The 27,020-nt window shown below is 44.6% G+C and overlaps 1 protein-coding gene across 4 annotated transcripts in view; it reads left to right on the forward strand.

Annotated features, from left to right (window-relative positions):
* Positions 1-27,020, forward strand: part of LRP1 (LDL receptor related protein 1) — a 494,504-nt gene that overhangs the window by 227,126 nt on the left and 240,358 nt on the right. For all 4 annotated transcript variants that reach the window (XM_075337062.1, XM_075337061.1, XM_075337063.1 and 1 more), the window contains 5 exons: positions 8,731-8,953; positions 11,790-11,979; positions 18,329-18,472; positions 21,909-22,145; positions 26,435-26,615. In XM_075337062.1, the coding sequence (XP_075193177.1) occupies positions 8,731-8,953; positions 11,790-11,979; positions 18,329-18,472; positions 21,909-22,145; positions 26,435-26,615 (975 nt within the window). The remainder of the gene's footprint in view (positions 1-8,730; positions 8,954-11,789; positions 11,980-18,328; positions 18,473-21,908; positions 22,146-26,434; positions 26,616-27,020) is intronic.

A 27,020-nucleotide genomic window follows, 5' to 3' on the forward strand; every position in this document is an offset into this window, starting at 1 on the left:
CATTGGGATAAGTAGAATGTAAAGTACCGTATTTTTTTGATTATAAGACACACTTTTCTTCCCAAAAATTTGGGAGGAAAATGAGGGGTGCATCTTATAACCCGAATGTAGCTTACCGGGAGGTGGTGGAGAGGGATAGCAGTAGGCATGGACAATGCTGGCGGCTGCTGTGCTGGCGGCCACTGGCGCCGTCCTGGAGGCCGCTGAGGCTTCAAATAATGGTGACCGGAGTCGGCGTGTGCACAGATGGCGCTCTCGGCTCAACATCTCATCTGCACACACGCCGCCTCTAGCCCAGCAGCGAACTTAAGGAAAATGGCACCTGGAGGTGGCGCGTGCACAGATGAGATCTTGGCTTTTCATTCAGCCGATAGCTCAATCTGTGAACATGCCCACTGGGCGCCATTTCTTTGAAGCCCGCACCACCGACCTAAGGATGGCCCCTGCCTCACCTCACTGCCCACAGCACACCAGCCCCCAGCAGTTTCTGGATCTTGCCTGCCTCAAGCCGCCCGCTGCGAGCATCTGGGACACTCTCCGCACCATCGCTCTGCTCCACCACCACCGCCCCCTGCCTCCCGTGACCACGCTCTACCACCTCTGCCGCCCCACTCTGGTAAGACACCGCTGGATTATAAGACTGATCTCCTTTTTTTTTTTTTTTTTAACCTTCATTTTCTCTAAATTTGGGGTGCGCAATACGGTAATATTGCACCTAACGAGCAGTTGGTGTTGCCCAGAACTCTTCTACTTTGTAGCCGGAATAATTATGGTAAGGGTATGCGCACATCATGGATTTGTTGCTCTGAAAACTCCATAGGGAATCGGCTGTGATAGAAATCCATGGCTGACCCTTAGATATCTGGCACGTATTTACAGTGTGATATATACTTCAAATTAGCCCTTTATGACAGCTCCGCAACGCCGCACCTTTGTGAAGTGTGCGTCAGTAAGTGACGTCTTTTTTTAAATCCTCAACTAAAATAAATACTGTATTTTTAATTTTGGGGGAAAGTAAGGGGTGCGTCTTATAAGCCGAATATACGGGGGGGCAGGAGGGGTGTATATATACACTGCAGGGTCCGCTCTGGAGCGCTGCTGGGGGCAGGTGAACGCTGCGGGCGGCAGCGTTAGATCTCCTGCTCCCGCTCATATAATATGCACAACCGATTTCCATCACTGTGGTTCTGAAACCGCACCGCAGTGACGGGCAGGGGGAACGGTGCATATTATATGAGCCTGCGTCCCACTGTGATGGCACATGCCCCCCCCCGTGTTAGATATGGCCCCCATGCTGCTGGTCATCCTAAAATAAAAAAGCTTTACTTACCCCCTCCAGCGTTTCTCCCCGGTGTCCCTGCTTCCACTGTGATCAGGCACGCAGAAATGATCTCACTCTGCTGTGCCGATCACATGACCGGCACCAAGAACCAGGAAGTGGAGGAACAGAAGCACGGAGGGAGACACGAGGGAGATCAGCGCTGGAGGTAAGGAAGAGTGTTTTTTATTTTACTATGGGCAGCAGCATGGGGGCGATATCTAACACAGGGGAACGTGTGCAATCCATAGGGGGCCATAGGCAGCACAGGGGAACGTATGCAATCCATAGGGGACCATAGGCAGCACAGGGGAATGTGTGCAATCCATAGGGGGCCATAGGCAGCACAGGGGAATGTGTGCAATCCATACGGGGCCATAGGCAGCACAGGGGAACGTGTGCAATCCATAGGGGGCCATGGGCAGCACAGGGGAACGTATGCAATCCACAGGGGGCCATAGGCAGCAAATGGGAATGTGTGCAATCCATAGGGGGCCATATGCAGCACAGGGGACTGTGTGCAATCCATAGGGGCCATAGGCAGCACAGGGAAATGTATGCAATCCATAGGTGGCCATAGGCAGCACAGGGGAACGTGTGCAATCCATAGGGGGCCATAGCTAGCAAAGGGGAATGTGTGCAATCCATAGGGGGCCATAGACAGCACAGGGGAACGTATGCAATCCATAGGGGGCCATAGGCAGCAAAGGGGAATGTGTGCAATTCATAGGGGGCCATAGGCAGCACAGGAGAACATATGCAATCCATAGGGGGCCATAGGCAGCACAAGGGAATGTGTGCAATCCATAGGAGGCCATAGGCAGCACAGGGGAACGTGTGCAATCCATAGGGGGCCATAGGCAGCACAGGGGAACGTGTGCCAGCACAAGGGGGCTATATTCAATATAAGGGGGCCATATCCAGATTAAGGGGGCTAATTTTAGGATGGGGGGCTATGAGGGACATATACCCTATATGATTTGGTAGATAGACACTGGCTTTATAAGATGGACCCCATTTAACATTAAAAAAAAATCTCTTTTCCTTCACCAAATTTGGGGGTGCGTCTTATAATCAGGTGCGTCTTATAAAGTGAAAAATACGGTAAATTAAATAAATAAAAATGCCAGATATGAACATTGCATATTTTCCATCTTCTGTCTGTGTACCACATGGATTTCCCCACGGAATTATTTCTTAATTGTGTAAGTGTCATCATACCCTTAAGCCTGCTTTACACCTTACAATATCACATACGATATCGTATGCGATGTGACACACCCCCATCGTGTGTACGACACATTCAATTTGTTGACCGTGTCGCACAAACTATTATTTGCCATCACACGTACTTACCCTTCCAGACGACCTCGATGTGGCGGTGAACATCCACTTCCTGGAATGGGAGGGACGTTCAGTGTCACAGCAACGTCACACGGCGGCCGGCCAATAGAAGAGGAGGGGCAGAGATGAGCGGGACCTAAACATCCCGCCCACCTTCTTCCTTCTGCATTGCCGGCGGGACGCAGGTAAGATGTGTTCATTGTTCCCGGGGTGTCACACACTGCGATGTGTGCTGCCTTGGGAACATTGAACAACCCGACGTGCAATTTTTAGGAAATGAATGACGTGTATGCGATGAACGGTTTTATGGTCAATCGCAATCGCACGTAGCTGTCACATGCTACTACGTCACTAACGATGCCGGATGTGCGTCACTTACGACGTGACCCCGCTGACACATCGTTAGATATATTGTAGCGTGTAAAGCGGGCTTTAGAAACAGAAAATTGGCAGTAATGCAGTTTTCTAGACCAATTATTTGCCTATTAGCATCACCTTCTAGAATGCAACTATGGGACACCGAAGAAATCGCCTTCAATATAGAAAATAAAAGAAAGCCTCAGCTGCGTTGGAGCCATCATACCATACTCTTGATGTGCCGCTCTGCTTCACAGTTCAGCCATCCTGAACAACTGATTATACGGGGACCCGCTGGGGGCTCTGCCCATAATATCTATGTGCTGAGGGTTATTTGTTTCTTGATTAACTCTACTGTAATGTAGTGAAGTATTTTGTGCCTGGTATTTTGCCATTATTTTTGCTTGGATTTATCCTCTTCCAAGCTAGTAAATTTTTTGTAATATAATTTTGACCATCTAAATCGAAGGGAATCTGTCAGCAGGTTTTTGCTACTTCATCTGAGAGCAGCATGGTGTAGGCAAAGAGTATCTGAATCCAATGATGTATCACTTAGATTACTGGGTGCAGCCGTTCTGAGACAATCAGAATGCTGCAACCCCACACCAGACTCTCTATAGACTAGAGAGTCTACATTGATAGGGAGGTGTCAATCAGAGGAGGAGGTGTGCTAGACCGCAGTGCACGAGACAATGTAGTCCAGCAATGATGTGATGTAAGCCTTTAGCTTAAGTAAACAGCAGCACACAGAATGATGAGAGGCATAGTTGATTCTTGTTTTTTAACCCCTACAGCATGCTGTCCTGAGATTACATAGCAAAAACATGCTGAGATACCTTTTAAATGTGTCACTGCAAAAAAACCCCAAAAAGTATTTTCTTTGCTCATATTTGTGAATGAGAGGGTTCATGTAGTGTTGCAATTGATCGACAGTGCAGAAGAACATATCCATTCAACAGAGAGCGCTGAATACTGGATCCAAAACCAAAGAAATTTCAAACACTCGTCTTCTAGATAAAAGGCTTCAATCATTATTACATCATATTAAAAGTTTTGAACCCGTCAAATTGGAGAGTTCTTGGCCGTGGCATAAGAATCCCCTGATATCACGGCTTCTGTGTCTGTAGTTTTTGGAATTTGTAATATTTACAGTTTTTATACTACATCGAATTTTAACGTGATTTATTAAAGACTCAGGTTTTTTTTGTTGTTTTTTTTTTTTACCTTGAAGACAAATGCTGGAACGTCATTTTGTTTTGGACGGAGTCATGAGAAAATGGCCTACTATTTCTATATAGTTTTATTTTAAATGTTTTTTATTTATTTCATATTAGAATATATTCTTAAAAAAAAATAGAAATCTTGCTGTTTTTTCAATGGCCACGGGGCTTCTAGAGTTATACTTCAAGTTCTGTCAGAAAATGCACATGTACATTAGTAGCAACAGACCAACCTAGACCCAAACTTTTGAAGCATTAAAGGGAATCTGACAGCAGGTTTTGGCTAACTCATCTGAAAGCAGCATAATGTAGGGAAAGAGGCTGAATCCAACAATGTATCACTTGGATTACTGGGTGCAGCTCTTCTGATATCAGAATTTTTAAATTTAGCCATGTAGCAGAGCTGAGAGAGCTGCTCCCGCCCACATCAGGCTCTCTATAGAGATTGTACAGTCAGTGAAATCTCAAGCAGAGGATGGGGCGTGCCAAACTGTCGTGTGCGTGATATTGTAGTCTAGCAATGATAAGTCCTGCTGCTTAAACAAACCATCCAGGAAAACAACAGATCGGACCTTGACAAGAGACAAAACCCTGAATTCTATGGTTTAACCCTTGCAACGTTCTGACTTACGTAGCAAAAACCTGGTGACCGATTCTCTTTTAATGACGTGAAGAAAGGGGGAGGTGTGACATCAGCTATTGTAATTGGTGGATTCTGTTATCAGCTGTTACTTGTCCTCCTGCCTGTGATGATAATGAGACTTTTGAGAAGTCTTTAGTAAGTATATCAAAATATCCCCAGTGACCAGTGTGAAAATTGCAAGATTTTTGTTGGTTTTTTTTTTCCAATTGTGATATGAATTTGTTTTTGCCTAAGATTATTCTGATTTATATACTTTTTTAAATGGCTGCACAATCCTGTTAAATAATTGGAATGAACACGGCCGGTTTGTTTGGTTCTCTTAAGTCTTGGAAATCTTTGTTGTTTCATCGTAAAGGAAAATTGTGATTAATTTCGATGAAGAGGGTTTCCATACCGTGTGGTGGACCAGGCCAGTGCCTCGTGTCACTCTGATGTGATTTCCACTTGGCTGAGCATAGGTTGTGACCTTACTTTCCAGCTTCTCCCCAATTATTACAGGCTATTTTATATTCATGGACACTTTAGTCGCAGACGGAGGATGCTATGCGTGCAGTAATGTAATGTAATGAGATGGTTCCGCTCATTGTTTGTGTTAACCCTTCAAGATCACACTTTTTATACTGGCCAAAAGGGAATCTATGGGGGACTTTGTGTCATTTCTTCATAATTTGTGACTATTAAGAGGGTAAAGGGGCTGATAAACATGTGCGGAATCTAGACATGTTAATACTTATGGGGATTATTTTGGCCATAGTTATTTCTTTGTTATAGCTTCAGTTTTGCTTTGGGTTATTTACACGAAGGATCCGTAGAATTACAAAATGTGACACTTCCCCTATGTCATTCTCCCTAATCCACATCACCATAAAGGAAAAAGAAAATGTAAAAGAAAAAGTCCTTACATGCCCAATAATATTTTGCTTCTGAAAAAAAGAAGAATGAGAAGTTAGATAATTTTTTTGCTTCTGTCTGGTCAACGTATCACCCTTAGAGATTCACATTGCCCATAATAATATAATGTAATATTTATTCATTTATATAGCGCTGTTAATTCCACAGTGCTTTACATACATTGGCAACACTGTCCCCATTGGGGCTCACAATCTAGGCTCCCTATGAGTATGTTTTTGGAGTGTGGGAGGAAACCAGAGTACCCGGAAGAAACCCACACAAACACTGGGAGAACATACAAACTCCTTGCAGATGGTGTCCTTGGTGGAATTTGAACCTAGGACCCCAGCGCTGCAAGACTGCAGTGCTAACCACTGACGTGACGTGAACTTGGCCTAAGAGGAAGTGTTTAGTTAAAAAAAAAAAAAAGTGAATGATGGAGCCTTACAGACCCAGATTCTCTATTGTGATGTCCAGTAGAAAAAAAAACAACAAATAAAAAACTCCTTCCATTTATTTATATATAATATAATATTTTTTCTTAAAAGAAATCTGTCAGCAGGCTTTTGCTACCTCATCTGAGAGCAGCATAATATAGGCAAAGAGGGCCAGAGTTCAATAATGTATCACTTAGATTAGTGGCTGCAGCCATTCTGACACAGTGAAAGATTTTAGATTTTGCATGTAGCAGAGCTAAGAGCTATCGCTGCCCACACCAGGCTTTCAGTTTACATTTCCATAGACAGAATCTGCTAATCACAAAGGAGGGCGGAGTTGGACTACAACTCATGCTCTGCTGAGACCCACTAATGATAAAGATAAGAGGCTTAAGCTCACATTGCAGGTAAACAAAAAAAAAACTGTGAGATAACAGAGGCAGGGCTGAAATCTCTGTTTTAACCCTTGCAGCATGCTATCTTCATGTTACATTGCAGAAATCTGCTGACAGAATCGCTTTAACTACAATGGCTCCCATCACTTATAGGAAACCAATGTGTAGCATATGTCCCAGGCATCTACTGTATATAATGTGTATTTTTTGGTACACCAAATAAACAGAGACCACGTGATGGTGATGGAGTTTTGCTGTTGTTTCAAATAAACGTCATTTTCTCAACTCACAGTAAAAACATTAATAAATGGTGAAAAGATGGAGGAAAACCTCCCTTCAGGACCAGACAGGTCTTATCGTGTAGTAGGATGTGGCTCGGGGAACATTCGTAATATAATCGCCAACAAACCCTATAACATGCCTCACAAAGATTTCTGCAGTATTGAAAGATTTCAGAGATACTGTAACCTAAGGACAGCAGACATTTTTGTTACTTTTGGAAAATGTTAACCACTTTTGTGGATATAGCATAAAACAACCCAAAATGTAGAGTAGAGGATGCTCATTCCTTACCTGGCTCCAGCCACTCCCAGACATTTTTTCGTCCTTTTCTGTTATTGCTTGCAAATTTTTATGTACTGCTTTCATAAACCGTTTGGGGCTAAATTTTTGCTTATACTGTTAGTCTTTTCTTACATTATGTTTATGTTCTAAAGGGAGTCAGTCAGCTGAAAAAGGCTGTTCAAGCCAATAATCGCTTCTTGTAGTCTTTTCAGAAAACCAGACAACCACTTTAGGCTATGTGCGCACGTTGCGTACAGTTCACTGCAGAAATTTCTGCAGCGATCTGAAGAGCACATGTGCGCTTTAAATCGCTGCAGAAATGTCCGTAGTGAAGCCGATTCCATGCGCTCTGCCTGCAGCTCCTCCCATAGACAGAGCAGGAGCTGCCGGCAAAGCGCAGGAAAGAAGTGACATGTCACTTCTTAGAACGTAGCGCTTCGGCAGCAGCCGAAGCACTGCGCTCTAAAACGCCACGTGCGCACGGCCCCTGCACAATCTCCATAGACTGTGCAGGGGAGGCAGGACGCATGCAGTTACGCTGCGCTACAAAGCGCAGCGTATCTGCATGTATTTACGCAGCGTGTGCACATAGCCTTAAGGCTATGTGAATGCAGACTTCTGAATTTTCTCGTCTGCCCTGCACGCTGTCAGGATTCTCCGGTATTGCCGGGCTGTCGTGACGGTAGGTATGCGGTTTGCATAGTTCCAGCCACATTCCAACTAGACGTGCTCAGTACAAGTGAATTGAGTGAGGCTCAGCACGTCTAGTCTTTATGTGGCCGGGAGTATGCATGTCTCATATTTGCAATCATGTGACTGCCCGCTCTTGCTGGAGAATCCTGACCACAGGCGGTGTACATGCTATAAGAATTCAGAAGTATGCAGTCATAGTCACAGGATAATCATTGACGGGTCATTCCTCCACCATGCTACCTGAGGGGGCCAACAGTGAGTGGTTCCCCCAATGCATCATTAGTAGGGTAACATCGTGTCTCATGACGGTCTACCTAATGTTATCCCTAAATATTGTTGTTCTTTGACGCGCCCTATTAATTTGGGGATGGCCGTGACGTCTAGGGTAATAAAAAAAGGAGCGACTTGTGATGCAATCTAACACAGATGGAAGAGCATTGGCATTGGTTTAGGTATGGCGGTAAGGCCCGGATAATGGGAATATACCCCAGTTTGTAGCATTCTGTGGATTTGACTTTTTTTCATCCCAACCTAAGCGTGACTTATTTTCCCCTTCATTAGCACTGTGTACTTCTGTTCTCTCATACTATATTACTGACTCTGATTAATTGCAATTACGTTAATGTGCATGTAATTAACACCAGCCGAGAACACTGGTGCCCGGACTGTCACTTGATAAAGAGGCTTCCTGATGTCACCGCAAGTCAGCCCATGAATTTGTTGTATGTATCGTACAGGCAGCAATTGTGTGGCTTTATTGTGCCTAGATTTATCTGTTCTCCTGTAGTGTAGGAATCATTTATGCTTTGTTTAAAAGTATAATGTATAATGTATGTAAAGTGTATTCATAAGAACTTGTCTTTTACAGGAAGGTATTTTTCACTGATTATGGGCAGATCCCAAAAGTGGAGAGGTGTGACATGGACGGCCACAACCGAACAAAGCTGGTGGACAGCAAGATTGTCTTCCCGCATGGCATCACCCTAGATCTGGTGAATCGGCTGGTGTACTGGGCTGATGCGTACCTGGACTATATAGAAGTGGTGGATTATGAAGGCAAGAACCGGCACACCATCATTCAGGGGCTGCTGGTAAGTGATCACTCGGGGGCTGCTGGGAAGTGATCGCTCGGGGGCTGCTGGGAAGTGATCGCTCGGGGGCTGCTGGGAAGTGATCGCTCGGGGGCTGCTGGGAAGTGATCGCTCGGGGGCTGCTGGGAAGTGATCGCTCGGGGGCTGCTGGGAAGTGATCGCTCGGGGGCTGCTGGGAAGTGATCACTCGGGGGCTGCTGGGAAGTGATTACTCGGGGGCTGCTGGGAAGTGATCGCTCGGGGGGGGGGGCTGCTGGGAAGTGATCACTTGGGGGCTGCTGGGAAGTGATCGCTCGGGGGCTGCTGGGAAGTGATCACTCGGGGGCTGCTGGGAAGTGATTACTCGGGGGCTGCTGGGAAGTGATTACTCGGGGGCTGCTGGGAAGTGATCGCTCGGGGGGGGCTGCTGGGAAGTGATCACTCGGGGGCTGCTGGGAAGTGATCGCTCGGGGGCTGCTGGGAAGTGATCGCTCGGGGGCTGCTGGGAAGTGATCACTCGGGGGGGCTGTTGGTATGTGATCATTCGGGGGGGGGCTGCTGGTAAGTTATCGCTCGGGGGCTGCTGGGAAGTGATCGCTCGGGGGCTGCTGGGAAGTGATCACTCGGGGGCTGCTGGGAAGTGATCGCTCGGGGGGGGCTGCTGGTAAGTGATCGCTCGGGGGCTGCTGGGAAGTGATCGCTCGGGGGCTGTTGTGAAGTGATCGCTCAGGGGCTGCTGTGAAGTGATCACTCGGGGGCTGCTGGGAAGTGATCACTCGGGGGCTGCTGGGAAGTGATCACTCGGGGGCTGCTGGGAAGTGAGCCTTGTGTTGTGTTAGACCCTGAGGAACGTTTTATACAATCCGTCACAGTCTCCTTCTTTTATTAGCAGTATGGATTTTTTTAGCCTTCAGATAACACATTACCATACAACACACACAGGTCTCGCCCGGTAATCTGCAGATTTTTTACAAGTTTAATTTTAGCTGTCGTACAGCTGTAAAGACGCTCCATCGCGTGACTGGTGTGTTTAGATTGTTTTTTGCGCAGTCTGCTCTCCACATGTCCCATTTATGAGACAATGTACTAGGTCTCGTGTTCTCCCTGTAATTGGACATGCACCTAGTGAAACAAATCCCCAGATACCCCCTGCACTTACTGTCACACTGCAGGAGCTATTGATGATTGGCTCAGTATCTCAGCGTGTGTGGTGGACTCATCTATATTGAAGAGAATGATGAAAATATCAGACTGATGTCTGGCCATGTTCTTCTCTACTATCTGTGGCTATGGCATCTCAATCAGGCTGCAATGGCATCTCTATTCATTCAACCTTAAAGCCTATTTGTCATTCACCCAAAATAGTAGTTTTACGCTGTATAAAAAGAGAGATTAGATCCCGTGATCCCAACGTATTGTTACCCTTCTATAGATCACTTGTAAGGCCACATCTAGAATATGGGATCCAGTTTTGGGCTCCACATTTCAAAGAATATTCAGAAGATAGTCAGTTCAAAGGCGGCAACTAAACTACTACAAGGAATGGAAGGCCTCCCATATGATGAGAGGTGGGAAAAGTTAGATATGTTTAGCTTAGAAAAAAGATGTCTCAGAGGAGATCTTATTTATATGTATAAATACATGTGTGGTCAATATAAAGGACTGGCACATGACTTATTTCTTCCAAGGACAATACTAAGGACCAGGGGGCATTCACTGCGAGTGGAAGAAAAGCGATTCCGGCAGCTAAATATGAAAGGGTTCTTTACAGTTAGAGCGGTCAGACTGTGGAATGCCCTACCACAAGAGGTAGTAATGGCAGATACTATAACAGCTTTTATAAAAGGGCTGGATGATTTCTTCAGTACACACAACATTGTCAGTTATAAATGATTTAATGACCAAATATAATATTGGTGGGGGAAGGTTGAACTAGATGGATGTAGGTCTTTTGTCAACCTATGTAACTATGTAACTATGTAGCATGGAATTTCTGCCCTCATCCTCAGTTTAGTCTCTTCGGTGGTACCAATTCTCATGCCCTGTAACTTGCCTTCCACGCTTTGTGATTTGGACTGGATGTTTCCTCTTCATCAGCGTTTTGCCAGCACTATAGGCTCTGGAACTTCCTTTTCCCTTAGTTCCTTGCATGCTTTGCTACTGCCTGAATTTAATGGCTGTCTGGGTCTAAACTTAAAGCCCCCTGCCGTTATGAATGCTTGCCCAAGAATAGGTATGTAATTTTAATGGGGCGATGGGAGAAAAGGATCGGGCGGTTAAATTCAGACTGCTCTATCCTTCCTTCTTGGTTCTTCACTTGACTTTTTGGGGAGACTCAGGAGGCCACCTTACTTAGTAGATGGTTAGCCAGTCTCGACAAAATCTTTGAGTTTAGGTATCATCTTAAATGTGTATGTTGGCCTAAAGTTTATTGAAATGGCAGCGACCGTTTAAAGCAAACTGTGCTGACTGTTTCCTTTTTCCCATTAGTTTTATGAAGTCAGATGTTTATGCTTTTTTCTTGACCTTCTGTTCCAAAGCAAGACCATGTGTTCTCCAAATGGCTTACTATGACTTATGACCTGTGGAACAGCTAGTGATGCTCAGAGGGGCACAAAATGAAAAGCTGCGATATGTATCCAGAAGACAGCGTACACGAGGAGTCAAATTCTCTAGTAATAGGTTTTGTAAACATCAAAGCTCGGTTGTCCCGATTCCACGGTCTTCATCTTGCATTTATTGTGTCGGCTTTTATTGCTGTCATGTCTTCCTGGAGCAGATGTGATGTGGTGTTCTGTAATTGGCACGACCCCTGTCCTTATCTGTTACTCGCTATTCCTTTTGTTTCTTCCCTCAGATTGAACACTTGTATGGCCTTACCGTTTTTGAGAACTACTTATACGCTACAAATACGGACCATGCCAACGCTCAGCAAAAGACCAGCGTCATCCGTGTGAACCGATTCAACAGCTCGGAGCACCACGTAGTGACCAGAGTGGACAAAGGTGGCGCTCTTCACATTTATCACCAGCGCAGGCAGCCAACCGGTAAGATATGGAGCGAAATAAATCTGTGCTCTCGTACTACTCGATTCTGATGTGGCGCACTGAACAGGAGCGGATGTGGGGACGGACACCCCATGCACGAGGGCGGCAAGTTAACGGCTTGGTCCTTGGTGAGGGAAATATACTAAAGCCTCGCTACACCTCCACATTGAGAAAATGTCAAAGGACAAGAGAACGATTTTGTATAGAGGGTACTGATGGGAAATTAATCATTTTTTCAGGGCTTTATGTAATCATTTTAGGGTATTCCACATGGCATTGATGGGCAGATAACCCACTACAGTAAAAAAAATACATCGAATTGGGCATTGTTTTTGCTGTTTATTTTCTTTGTATAAATGTAGCATAGTTACCATAGAGCTCATCTACAGTAAAAGTCCGCAGCATACAATATCACTGCGGGTAGAAATGAATGCTGCACATTTTATTATTCAGCGTATGGATGAGATTTGGTGAAATCCGCATTGCTGCTTCTATAATGTTCTGCAGATTTCCTACCGTTACATGGGCTTCACTTTTATAGCACTTACTATATGGCATCAGCTCATAAACACCATACATTAAATGGAGCGATGGATATTGTATTTTTAGTGTTAGTGCACTTTTATAGGGAATCTGTCAGCAGGTTTTTGCTATGTAATCCGAGAGCACCATAATGTAGCGGCTGAGACCTTTATTCCAATCTGTATGATGTCATTTATACAATCCCTGTTTTCTCTGCTGCGGGTCTAGCAGTGCTTTGAATGCTGCGCTCTGTATAACCCTGCCCATTCCACTGATTGGCATTTTTTTGTGCACACTGCATAGGCAGAAAGCTGCTAATCAAGGATGGAGGTGGGGTTATACAGAGAAGTTGACTAGAAGGCACGAGATACCTAGTCATGTAATGTTAATGTCCTGCTGATAAAATACTCATTTTATTAAAACAGCAACGCACAAGTAAGTGTAAGTAAGTGACACATCACTGGAGTCGGACTGACAGCCCTTTGATCATGCTGCTCCCAGATTACGTGGCAGTAACGTAACAGATTTCTTTTAAGATATTTAGAATTAGCTTTTATTGTGACGTTACACAGTGTAATACACAGCAGCAAATGGGAATGTATAATAAATCAGAAAAACATTCTTCTAAAAAAAAAAAAATTGTTTCATTGTATAGGCCTAGATCTAGAGAGATGGTTGCAGTATATCTGTAAAGGTACGGTCACACTAAGCGACGCTCCAGCGATCTAACCTGGCAGGGATCGCTGGAGTGTCGCTAAGTGGTCGCTGGTGAGCTGTCAATCAGGCAGATCTCCACAGCGATCAGAGATCAGCCACCAGCGACCCGTGTAACGACGCTGTGCTTCGTAACCATAGTACACATCGGGTTACTAAGCAAAGTGCTTTGCTTATAGTTACCCGATGTGTACCTTGGCTACGTGTGCACGGAGCAGGGAGCCGCCTTCTAGAAGCTGCGGACGCTGGTAACCTTTGCTTGGTTACCCGATTTGTACCTTGGTTACCAGTGTCCGCAGAAGCCGGCTCCCTGCTCACTGCACATTCAGTTGTTGCTCTGTCGCTGTCACACACAGCGATGTGTGCTTCACAGAGGGAGAGCAACGACCAAAAAATGGTCCAGGACATTCAGCAACAACCGGCCACCTCACAGCAGGGGCCAGGTCGTTGCTGGATGTCACACACCGCAACATCGCTAGTAAGATCGCTGTTGCATCCCAAAAACCATGGCTCAGCAGCGATGTCGCTAGCGATGTTGCTTAGTGAGACGTGGCCTTTACTTCTATCGACTACATGCAGAGTAACAACCATGATAGTGACACTTTTAGGGTAACTTTAATAACTGTGGATTCTTGTAGTGCAGTGATTTGTTGTGTTAATAAATACGTCTGATCAGGTTTTTGTAGTGTGACTACTCGTGGTCTCACCGGCAGTGGTTTCCATCATTATACCCAGACCTTTGAGTGCCATCAAGCCGTGGCATGCATGACCTAACAGCTGTGCCGTGCTGAGACTGAACAGAAAAATGTCTTCACTCCAGAACTACATGCTGTAGATATGCAGTTTACGAAGAAATACTTTTTTTCTTGCTTTTGTAGACATTATTTATGAAATTTACACTTTGCGAGAATTTGGATTTTGGCAAATTTTTCTGAAGTTTTCAGGTGGTGGATTGTATCCAGTAAACAGATTAGTTTCCCAGATTCAGGGTCAGATTTTTTTCTGGCTCTTACACATTTATATTCCTTATCCTGTTATATGACGCTAAGTACTTTGACAGGGAGTGCAGGATCATCTTATAACAAAGAAGGCACCATCGATCTAAATGATCCGTTGCCAAATACATTACTGCGTGGCCAACTCCTACTTTGCCGCCATTACCGTGACCCTGCATGATTAGCAGATTGTCAGTGCATATGTGGCATATGTGATCACTGATTCCGTCGCATTATTGGGATATTCGGTATAGTGTCAGCAGGATATAAATAGATTAACGTATATATAATAAAGTACCATTTTCTTGCTCATTGTAGGCATCATCATGCCCGCTCCCTATGTATATACAGTAGGGCTGATTTATTATTCCTCTCTTAATGAGAATCATAGACTAGTTTAAGTGTGTTAAACTGGCCACAACATGAAACAGTGGCTGTAGAGAGAAGCAAAAAGTAGTTTATTGAGGAGATAATAGTGAAAATTAGAAGCTAAACTTTACAAGAGATTCTAGAAGACTGGGAACCTTAGCTTTTTCCCCTGAATGAAATTGACCAATCCTAAGCAGGAGGCATCTTGCAGGGGGAAAAAATGAACAGTCACCTAGGGAATATCACACACTGATTTCTCTGTGTGAGACATATAATGATACACAGCTCTACGCTCCTCACTGATCTCGCTGCTGGGGTCTTTTGGGATTAGAAGCAGGGAAGGGGAGTAGAGCAGAGCTTTCTGTCATTGCAAACACTTCTGCATCCCCAGATCTCATCTAACGACGCAGTCAGCTCTTCCCTTCTCCCTTTCCACCCACACTGACAGTGCCGTGGAATGAGAGCTGCAGATGGAATGAAGCATTCAGCGCAAGAACAGATAAACTTAGTTTTTAAAAAACTTAAATTTATCTTTTGGGGTTTATTTATTTTATTCACTTTTATAGCTCCATTAATTCTATATCCCTTTACAGATGTTAATACAGATTTCAATAAATGGGGTATAAGAATGCTGATAAGGAGTGCTCCTAGTGCTCTTTGGGGGTAACTCCTGATGACAGCTTCCTTTTAAGTCACACCCTTTTTAAAGACACTTTCTGCCTCTCACTATAAAGTATCTAAAGCATATAATTTGCATATAGAATTTTTTGGCTGTCCGGTTGTCCTTACCTGCTCCCTCACTTTCTCGTTAAAGTATGGCATATTACATTGGTTTAAGACAATATGTTAACATTATCGCAGCCATCACTATAAACTGTGCGGTAGTAGAAATGCACACACTCCAGCTTCAAAATGAAAATATTAGATGTTTTTTTAATTCTCATTAATTTAGTAAATGCAAAGCTTTTCACGGTTATTTTCATAGGAATTTCGAAAAGTTTTTAGAATATAGGATCTTGATTTATCCAGTGACTACAGTCAATTTGTTATACACAAATCATTTATTAAAGGGGTTGTCCAAGCATCTAACTTTGACTTGCCTTTAGGACAGATCGGAGAAGTCTTGCACTGTGCACCCCCAACAATCGGCACCAGCACTGCACAGCTCCATTCCAGCTGTAGTGGCCACTGCCGGGTACTGCAGAACAGCTTTAATTCTCTAGAAAATGCTGCAAACTAATACACAGTGGAGAGAGCTATATTTGTTGTTTAACGTTAAACATTTATTTTTGCTCTTTCTGAAATTTTTCTTCTGCTATATTCACACTGGGCGTGTTTGCAGCGTTCTGTTGCTGCAGATTTGCCTTGGTTTTATGCAACTCCATGCTAATAAAACACTCTTTTTACAGTCCCAGCAAAGTCTGAGATTTCTGAAATCTCATGCACACCCAGACAAACACGACAGGATTTTTTCCTGACGGTTTTGTGAACCACCTCCGGTGTGTGCACCTAACGTTTTTTTTTTTTGTGGCATCAAAAACGCTGCGTTTCTGGCCGCTAAAAATCGCACAAAAACGCAAAACGCATAAAAAAAAGCATGCATTTTTACCGCGATTTGGTGCGTTTTTGGCTGTGTTTTGCTGCGTTTTTGTTCACTGCATTTTTATGCAGTTTTTTTTTTTTAGCAGTGAACAATGCCATTAAAGATTGGTAAAGAAAAAAAAAAATCACATGTCATTTCCTGCTTCAATCTGTTCTCCTTCGTTCTCCACTAGTGTATGCAGGAGAGCAGACAGCGGCTGCAGAACTACAAGGCTCAGCATCCTCCATCCAGGACTGTATGCAGGAGTTTTTTTGCCCAAGAACGTAAAACGTAAAAAAAAAATGACGTGGGCTTCGCCTTATTTGTGTATGCTAGCCAGGTACAGCAGGCAGGTATAGCTGCTCCCCAATCCCCAGCTGGCTATTTGTACTTGGCTGGGAATCAAAAATATAGGGAAGCCCTTTTTTTTTTGTTTTTTTTTTTTTAGAAATTATTTCATGACATGAAATAATTAAAAAAAAACAAAACGTGGGCATCGCCCAATTCTTGTGTCCAGCCAGGTACAACTAGACAACTAGGAATTGGAATTTTCAGCGCAGGTTACCCAAGCTTTCTGGGCACCCCCGCTGCGATTTGCAGTCCGCAGCTGCCCTAGAAAATGGCGCTTTCATAGAAGCATAGAACCAGTGGCGCTGGTGCCGGGTGGCTCGCTGGGTAATAATGGGGTTAGGGCTACCTGTGTATTATTAACTGGCCCTAAGCCCGAAATTCATGTTGTCACGCCAATTTTAGACATGGTCACCATGATTTTCTAGTAAAGATAAAAAAAAAAACAACACAGAGAAAAATATATTTTTATTAGAAATAAAATTCAACACAATTAGTGACTCAATAAAGGCACCCCTCCCCTCCGCTGTAGTCCTCGGTCAAGGGTCCCGAAATGTCCAATCCGGATCCAATTTCATCTGATCGGTTTGCCGGAAAAAAGGCAAAGCGATGAGATGATGTGTCAGGTTCAAGGACGTGAATCACATGACAAAGCTGATTGTATAAACGGCGTTTATACAATCAGCTGATGCATCAGTAGAAAAAAAAACTACACACTTCTGTGCAAACTCTCTTCCGATCGATGCAGGACCCGGCGGTTATCAGCTGATGCGATCACCTGATAGCATCAGCTGATAGTTTAAGCCGGCGGGCGGTAAAAAGCCGGCCTCATTGCTGGACTTATACGATCAGCTGATGCTGTCAGGAATAATAGACATGTTGCGTCTTTGTGGGCACCACAAAAATGCAGCTAAAAAAAACGCTGTGTGCAGACAGCAAAAATTCAATCTCATAGACTTTGCTGGTGAAGCAAAGTCATGCAGTTTTCTGAACAAAAACACACCCAAAAAACTTGCAAAAACGCGGTATAAAAACGCCTAGCGTGCACATACCCTAACAATCTACTCCGCTCCTACTCTGTAACATGGTTGCTGCAGATTGAACTGAAGTTTGAAGGCGACAGGTTCCCTTTAAAGGGTTATTCTCAAGCTGTCTCTTGAGCAGCTCAGATCTCTCTATTCTCTTTACAGCCATCTATTCTATTCTATAGGGCCGGCTCTCCTTGAATGACAGTTCTATTAAGTAGCAGAGCTGTTGTATTCGTAGAACTATAAAGCTCCACCAGGATTGATAATAACAGTTAGTCAGGAGCTGAGAGGGAGGGAGATAGAGAGAAGTGAGCAGCTAACTACTGTATAAAAATGAATGGGCTGTGAGAGTTGGCTAGAATTAAAGGAGTTGATCCCTCTCCTGGAATATAAGTAGTGCACAAACTCGGGGTATGTCCAGCCACTAGTGACCGAGCTTCATGGAAACCAGCTGTACACTGTGAAAGATAAAAACTCTCATTGCTCATTGCTGGACAATAACATCAGATTGAAAAAGCAAGTCAATTGCAAACTTGCTTATTTTCATGCTGTCTAATTAAAGCATATAAATAATGTGATAAATTGTGATAATCCAGTTTTATGTCCTGTACAAACAATTTATTTTCCTTTGTTACATTAACTTGCTGGAGTAAAACCAGTTAATTGTTCTACTTGTTTGTAAAAAGACTCACTGATGTCACTACTCCTGACTAGTTCTTTGTATCATATCTTTTGTAATATACGTGTTATCGGATCCCTCGGTGCAATCATTCCTTTTTCTTTCCTTCCAGTCCGGAGCCACGCCTGTGAACTGGATCAGTACAAGAAGCCTGGAGGATGCTCTGATATTTGTCTTCTTGGCAGCAATCACAAAACCAGAACATGTCGATGCCGATCGGGGTTTAGTCTTGGCAGTGATGGCAAGTCGTGCAAAAGTAAGGCAGATGTAATGTACTGTGTTAGGTTGTCGGTCTGTCAGTGAGATTGACATTAGTGTTCATGCATATTTAACTTTTCATTTCCTAAACATGTTCGTGTCTGTTCCCCGATATTCAGACATTTCCTGTTGCTAATCTCTTGATCTCTGTTTTTTCATATACCGTAGTTGGAACTTCTTATGTTTACATGTGCCGGCCTGATGAGCTGCTCATTACAGGGGTTTGGGGCATCTTTTTTTCCTTACTTAAATGCATGGATTTTTTTTTTTTATAAAAATAATTTTTGGAATTGTTTAATTCAAAATGTTTGCTACTCTTTGCGGTTTATAGCCTGTGTTGTTGCTTAGGCTAGGATCACATTTCAGTTGTTTTGCATCAGTCACAATCCGCCGCTCTGAAAAACAACGCAATCCGTTTGGCGGATTCCGTTTTTTCCCATATACTTGTATGAGAGGCGGATTGTTACTGATGCTCTTGCGTTGCATCCTCCGCCCGACTGATCAGTCGTGGAACGACTGACCGTCGGGCGGCAGGAACGCTTTTTTGAGCAGCGGAATCCTTAGGATTTCGCTGCGCATGCTCTCTCTCGGCGGTCGAACGATCAGCTGATCGCCCGGCAGCCGCCTTCTGTGAGCGATCATCTGATCACCCGGCGGCCGGCTGCTGTGAGCGTTCAGCTAATCACCCGGTGGCCGGCTTCTGTGAGCGATCAGCTGATCACCCAGCGGCCGGCTTCTGTGAGCGTTCAGCTGATCGCTCTCATTAGCCGGCCGCCAGGAGATCATCTGTTTGCTCTCAAAAGTCGGCGGCCGGCTTCTGTGAACGATCAGCTGATCGCTCTCTCTCTCGTTTTACAACGGAATCCGACAATGAATTCTTATTCTTATCATCCGTTGTACAACACATCAGTCACAAGCGTCAAGCAACGCATGTGACTGTTGCAAAACAACTGAAATGTGAACCTAGCCTAATTGCCTGTTCTAGAATGTGTCAACTGAGAATCTGTCAGTGAGCTCCTTCTGACAGTCCAGTGGGAGCGCTTCTAACTTTTTGTTTTTATCTGTTTAGGAGCATAATGGTGCAAAATGTTTAATGAAACCCAATTGCAAAAATGAGTTTCGTAGCACCAAATACAGGCATTGACATAAATAAAAAATATATAAATAAGCAAAATAAATTCCCCAGATGTAGATAGCCGCTCTATTACATTGTATACCTGGACCATTGTACAAAAAAACCCACACTTTTTTGCATTGTCTCTCCTCTTTCCTTATAGATAGTAAGCTCTTTCCAAAGGGCATTTATATTTTCATTACTGATTTGTTTTTTAAAGCCCTTTTAAACATGGCAATGGTCGCTCCATATAACATTTGTTCCCTATTTCCCCTTTCTGACCCTGTTCAGCGACCAAGGCCAAACGAGTAAACACTTGTTTTTGTCTGGCTACATCACCTATCTGAGCATAAATCTCATCATTGGTCTCCAGCACATCCACTTGTGTGAATCGACAATGTGCTGCCGAGTCGAATAACAATGACATGTGACAAATGAGTGCAGAAACCCGACAATCATCATTACATGAAAATCACAGTAAATGAGCAATGATCAGTTCCTGTGTAGTTAATCAATGATTGTTGCAGACCATTTCTCTGCCACTGTAAAAGGGCAATGCAAAAGCAGTGCGGTCTTGTATTGAAGAAGTTCACTAGCACTTTTATGAGCTGTTTCTTTAAAGGGAACCAATCACCAGGATTTTCGTATATAACCTAAAGCCAGTGCTATACTGGCACTATCAGGCTGATTCTCTACATACCTGTAGTGGTCACCTCAGATGTTTAGGTTTTGAAATCCAAGAAAGTAAAGTTTATTAAAGGAGCTGCTTGTTGTCTGGCAGCATTTGAGGAGCAGATCATATATTCATAGTTATCCCCTCCCTCTGTTAGAATTAGCATAAGCATTATACAAATGACTCACTTTGTCTAGGAGGACCTGTGTGGGGTCATACCCATGTGACCAGAAGGGACGGGGCCTCAGCCAACAAAGGTGGATACCAGGTCACATGGGTATGACCTCACCACAGGTCCTGCTAGACAAAGTGAATAGTTTGTATAATACTTATGCTAATTCTAACAGGGGGAGGGGATAACTATGAATATATTATCTGCTCCAGTGCAACTGTCACTCAAGAAGCAGCTAATTTTATAAAGTTTACTTTATTGGATTTCAAAACCTAAACATCCGAGCTGACCACTACAGGTATGTATAGAATCAGCCTGATATAATCACCAGGTTATATAATAAAATCCTGGTGATTGGTTCCCTTTAACCTCTTCCCACTGCATCTAATTTTTATTTTTTTGTGATTTTCATTTTTTTCTCTCTCAAAAAAGCCATACGGCCTCCTTTTTTTTTTTTCTTTTCTTCAATATAAATTCTTCTGTCATCATCTCAATGTGAGGTCTTGATTTTTTTTTTTAAGGTTTAACTGTCCGTTTTGAATTACACCATCCAATTTACCATACAATGTGCTGAGAAATTTATTTTTTTTGCACCTTTTTGGGAGCTGCAACAAGTTTTTTATCTCATTATGGGGTTTACTATTTGGGTTAATTATAGGGAACCTGTCACGAGATTTGGGCCTATAAGCTGCAGCCACCACCACCGGGCTCTTATATGCAGCATTCTAACATGCTGTATATAAGAGCCCAGGCCGCTGTGTAGAACGTAAAAATCACTTTATATTACTCACCTAAAGGGCATTGCGATGCAGGATGAGTAGATCAAAGTGTGCCTGCGCAGGACCTCAATGCCGGCCTGTGTGCATGATGTAGGACACATGTATATTATTTTTCTTTCAGTGCTGTTGGCACTGGCTCTCCCCTGGCTCACGTGACATAACAATATCATTGTCCCCTCCTTCAGACACATCAGGCACCTGGAAGAAGTGAGAGAGAAGCTGCAGCTCTCGCTTCCTCCAAATGTCACTGCATCTGAAGAAGGGGCCAGGGATCGTAAAGAGGCCACTGATTGGCCACAGGGATCGCGTGACATTAACAATGTCAAGCGTGCCCCAGGAGAGGCAGTGCTGACACCTCTAGAAGAGCACTGGCATCGGAGGTGAGTATATGTGCTATTATTTTACTTGGAAGAAACCGTGATGGAGGAGGTGTTCTCTGAGTAGTGGACAAACCCCTTTAAGAAAATACTGTAAAAAGTTGATTAATTTATATAATATGTGTTGAACTCTTCCTGTCGTCTTTTAGTAAGTGAACATTTTCATTGTTGACAGATCTTTGTAGAATCCATTAATAAATGATTACTGCTCCGCTGGCACTCCGCTCTTGGAGACTATTCAGAAAGACACTTAATCCTGTGCAAGGAAACGTCTTTTGTACATACATCAACACTATTAAAAGGTTTTCCCTTGTTTCAGAGCCAGAACATGAACTCTTCCTGGTTTATGGTCGAGGACGGCCGGGCATAATCCGAGGGATGGATATGGGAGCCAATATTCCGGATGAGCACATGATACCCATTGAGAACCTGATGAACCCTCGAGCCCTGGACTTTCATGCAGAATATGGGTTCATGTATTTTGCAGACACCACAAGCTTCTTGATTGGAAGACAGAAGATTGATGGGACCGGTCGTGAGAACATTCTGCAGGAAGGTGAGGTCTGGAGTCCTGGTGAAAAGTCCCAAAATTTTATAAAAGGAAAAAATGGAAAAAGATTTATATTTCCGGCATTCTCTTCTTGCATTGCACGGTTTGTGCTCCACATTGGTAGAGCGGACCACCAGGCATTACAATCCTGTCCCCTCGCAGTGTAATAAATGATGCCAGCTATTTTAGTAATATTCCAGTTGGATTGGCCTGATTAGGGCTTTCCGTATGAGTAGTCTTCATTAGGCAGTGTCTAATTTCAAGTCTGATTCCTGCAAAGAAATAAAAAAAAGAAAAACCCGTCCCACTTTCGCTGCCAAATGATTCTCGCCCTCCCCCAATTCCCGGAGGCTTCGGCATTCTTTTCTGCCTGTGACATGAGCTGTCCGGCCTGGTACAATCCAGCTAATTAACTATGTGTGATGGTCCATAGACGGCTGTCTCTGACATTGCGGCTGTCACTTGCTGCTCTTTTTGTGAGAGCCTGGAAAATATCCGATATTACTGCTCCGTCTTTAGTCAGCAAAGTTGTAATTTTCTTGATTCATGAGCGTTAATAGATTTATTCTAGAATTGGCTGAAGTCAGTGAATTAGATTTTGTACTTGGAGGTGAAATTTACCTTCCTAGATATTTCTACAGCTCGTCTTCTATATGGTGATTTTGTAAACTGGGGTTTATGCAAGTATAATCTAATGTTCCTCCTACCGAGCTTTGTATGGGATGTAATGTATGATTTTGTCATGGGTGACAGTCATGTGGTTTCAGGAAATAGAAGGTCACAGCGTTTGGCTGCACAACATACTCCCTGACTGTCTATTCTTCCTGATATTAGTAGTTATTATACTAGGTAGCTTTCCTTCTGGGTTTTCATGTCTTCTCCCTTAGGACCCAGCGGAGCCCTCCTTTCTTCCAAAAGCTGATTATCAGTATTCCCCTTGTATTTAAATACTCCCATCTTCCCTGGACTAGTGCTGGTGATATTATTCAGTTCATTTAAGCTCTGGTTGCAAGCAGGTGGCTTGTACTCATCTGTATTATTATTGCTGAAACTTTTCTGAACCTCTACCTGGGTCATCTGTGGATAAGTAGTTCATGCACTTTACCCTGTGTGTCCTCCTTCTGTCTTCTTTAGTATTTAGTGGGGTTGATTAAGAGCTTATCCCACCCCGTTCCCTAGTTAGGGTCCAGCAGTAGGGATAGCTAAGGTCAGGAATCCAGCTCGGCGCATAGGTGCGGAACCTATCTAGGGTGGTGAGGAACCTAAGGGACCAGCAGTAGGTTTGGTCAGGGATCACCATCTACCCCTTCCCTAGGCACAGGGTTTCCCTTCCCTTTCGCTTGGTACTTCCCCATACCTAGTGTGACAGATTTACACACACTGCGCTATATCATGTGTTTTGTTTATTTTGTTATCTAGGAATTTGTTTATTGTTTCAGTGATGTTTCTTGGGTTGTGATCCATTTCTCCTGATTTAGGCTACTTTCACATATCCGGTTTGAGCACTGCGGCTCAATCCGGCTGTGAAAACTATGCAACGGATGCGGCGAAAACACCGCATCCTTTGCATAAGTTTTTACATGCGGCCTGTCCGTTTTTTTCCGGTTGCGGCATGCTACTGAGCATGCGCAGTGGAAAAAACCGCATGCGGCGAGCGGATGCGGTTTTTTCCGCATCCGGCCTCCATAGGTATGCATTGAAAAATGCGCCGCAGCGGCCGGATGCGGCGCGATGCTGTGTTTTTTGCCGGAGCAAAAAACGTTGCAGGGAACGTTCGATCAGGCTGCGGCATCGGCTAAATCTGCCGCATGCGGCAAAAACCGGACCGAACGCAAGCCCCTGCGGCACAATACGGCACTAATGTAAGTCTATGCAAAAAAAAACCGCAACCGGCGTTACAAAAGCCGGTTGCGGTTTTTCTGCAGAACGCCGTATTGTGCCGCAGAGCAAAAATCCGGATGTGTGAAATTAGCCTTACTGTATGTGTGCACCATGAGTATTTGCAGCAGATTTTTATGCTGTAAAAACTAGAATGTTGGCAGAAACAAATAACACAAATAAGCACATAATTTTTTATGCTTTTTTTGTTTGCGTTTGTGATCCATTTTTATTAGATTTTTTTCCCCCTCCATTCTGCAAGGAAAAAACTACATGCATGTTCAGCAGATTTCAGAAATCTCATTTATTTTGCTGATACTGTAAAACTGTTTGTTTGGGTTGAGAAATCACACTGAAAAAACAGTGTGTGAACAAGCCCTAACGGCCGAATATACTTGTTACATGCATGGCTCCTCCAGAGGGCAGCTCATTTGTTATGGGTCATCCCTAATATTGCTGCTCTGTGTTCCCCGCTGTCATGTGGCATCTTTTACTGAAGCTTGAGAAGTTTTGCTCTGACTCAGTGCTATAAAATGCCGTGCTAATTGCCAAGTTGCTTTTCACCAGACGCCTTGGTGAAAATTGCAAACATAGAAGAGAAATGAACATCTCAAGTTAAAAAGAATCTATTAGCAGGATTCACCCCTAAACTACATCTATGTGCAATACCTCTACCTGGCCAGCAGTACCTCTACCTGGCCACCAATACCCCTACCTGGCCAGCAATACCCCTACCTGGCCAGCAATACCCCTACCTGGCCAGCAATACCCCTACCTGGCCAGCAGTACCCCTACCTGGCCAGCAATACCCCTACCTGGCCAGCAATACCCCTACCTGGCCAGCAATACCCCTACCTGGCCAGCAATACCCCTACCTGGCCAGCAGTACCCCTACCTGGCCAGCAATACCCCTACCTGGCCAGCAATACCTCTACCTGGCCAGCAGTACCTCTACCTGGCCAGCAGTACCCCTACCTGGCCAGCAGTACCCCTACCTGGCCAGCAGTACCCCTACCTGGCCAGCAGTACCCCTACCTGGCCAGCAGTACCCCTACCTGGCCAGCAGTACCTCTACCTGGCCAGCAGTACCCCTACCTGGCCAGCAGTACCCCTACCTGGCCAGCAGTACCCCTACCTGGCCAGCAGTACCCCTACCTGGCCAGCAGTACCTCTACCTGGCCAGCAGTACCCCTACCTGGCCAGCAGTACCCCTACCTGGCCAGCAGTACCCCTACCTGGCCAGCAGTACCCCTACCTGGCCAGCAGTACCTCTACCTGGCCAGCAGTACCTCTACCTGGCCAGCAGTACCTCTACCTGGCCAGCAATACCCCTACCTGGCCAGCAATACCCCTACCTGGCCAGCAGTACCCCTACCTGGCCAGCAGTACCCCTACCTGGCCAGCAGTACCCCTACCTGGCCAGCAGTACCCCTACCTGGCCAGCAGTACCCCTACCTGGCCAGCAGTACCTCTACCTGGCCAGCAGTACCTCTACCTGGCCAGCAGTACCTCTACCTGGCCAGCAGTACCCCTACCTGGCCAGCAGTACCCCTACCTGGCCAGCAGTACCCCTACCTGGCCAGCAGTACCCCTACCTGGCCAGCAGTACCTCTACCTGGCCAGCAGTACCCCTACCTGGCCAGCAGTACCCCTACCTGGCCAGCAGTACCCCTACCTGGCCAGCAGTACCCCTACCTGGCCAGCAGTACCTCTACCTGGCCAGCAGTACCCCTACCTGGCCAGCAGTACCCCTACCTGGCCAGCAGTACCCCTACCTGGCCAGCAGTACCCCTACCTGGCCAGCAGTACCTCTACCTGGCCAGCAGTACCTCTACCTGGCCAGCAGTACCTCTACCTGGCCAGCAATACCCCTACCTGGCCAGCAATACCCCTACCTGGCCAGCAATACCCCTACCTGGCCAGCAGTACCCCTACCTGGCCAGCAGTACCCCTACCTGGCCAGCAGTACCCCTACCTGGCCAGCAGTACCCCTACCTGGCCAGCAGTACCCCTACCTGGCCAGCAGTACCTCTACCTGGCCAGCAGTACCTCTACCTGGCCAGCAGTACCTCTCCATGACCAGTGCGTTCCTCCGTTACTGAGAATTCAGCAGTTGAATTTGTTATGCTAATAGTTATGGTAGATCTGATACCTCAGTCACTCCAGCTCTATTCCCTGGCCCTGTAATATTGCTGCTTTATTAAATTTATATTCATATAATACAACAATAATGATATTTGTTATATTTGTTTCCGTCAATGCTTTAGATACGATGTGTTACTCTAAGTACATCGCTGCTTCCTCTCCTGTACGGTGGAATATTTGTGTAACTCATTGATAGACGACACTAATACATTTAAGCAGTTTATTGTTTTTAAACTTCTTCTTGAATGAATTGGACGTATTTTATAATTTAGGTATTCACAACGTAGAAGGTGTTGCTGTAGATTGGATGGGAAACAATCTGTACTGGACAGATGACGGCCCAAAGAAGACCATTAGTGTAGCTCGCTTAGAGAAGGCATCTCAGACCAGGAAAACTTTAGTAGAGGGCAAGATGACCCATCCAAGAGCCATCGTGGTGGATCCACTGAATGGGTAAGACATTATTTTTTTTCCTTATAATGTGTGGCATGGGAGGTGCCAGTGTGGGTTCTTTTGACCTTACAGAGAGTATTTTGGAGGGGGGGGGATTTCTACTAATGTACCTAGATGTGATGGATACCTCAGAGAGGGATCTCCATTCTAGATGTGATCTAACATTTATTTATGTCATCAGGCTTTTATAAGCTCGAGTATAACATGTAGTATTGATTCGGACGGAGTCCTTCTTCAGGCTCATGAAGTAGAGTGGAGCCCATTAAGAAAAAATATTTCTGTAATCACGATCATAGATACTTAACACGTCATCCGGTTGCACCACAGTAGTTGTGTTACTCTCAAGTTCACATAACCCTTGTGGTAAATAAAGTCCTCTGTGTAACGTTTGCACTTTAAGTGGTT

The sequence above is a fragment of the Anomaloglossus baeobatrachus genome, chromosome 2 (genome assembly GCF_048569485.1).
Source record: "Anomaloglossus baeobatrachus isolate aAnoBae1 chromosome 2, aAnoBae1.hap1, whole genome shotgun sequence".
Taxonomy (NCBI): Eukaryota; Metazoa; Chordata; class Amphibia; order Anura; family Aromobatidae; genus Anomaloglossus; species Anomaloglossus baeobatrachus.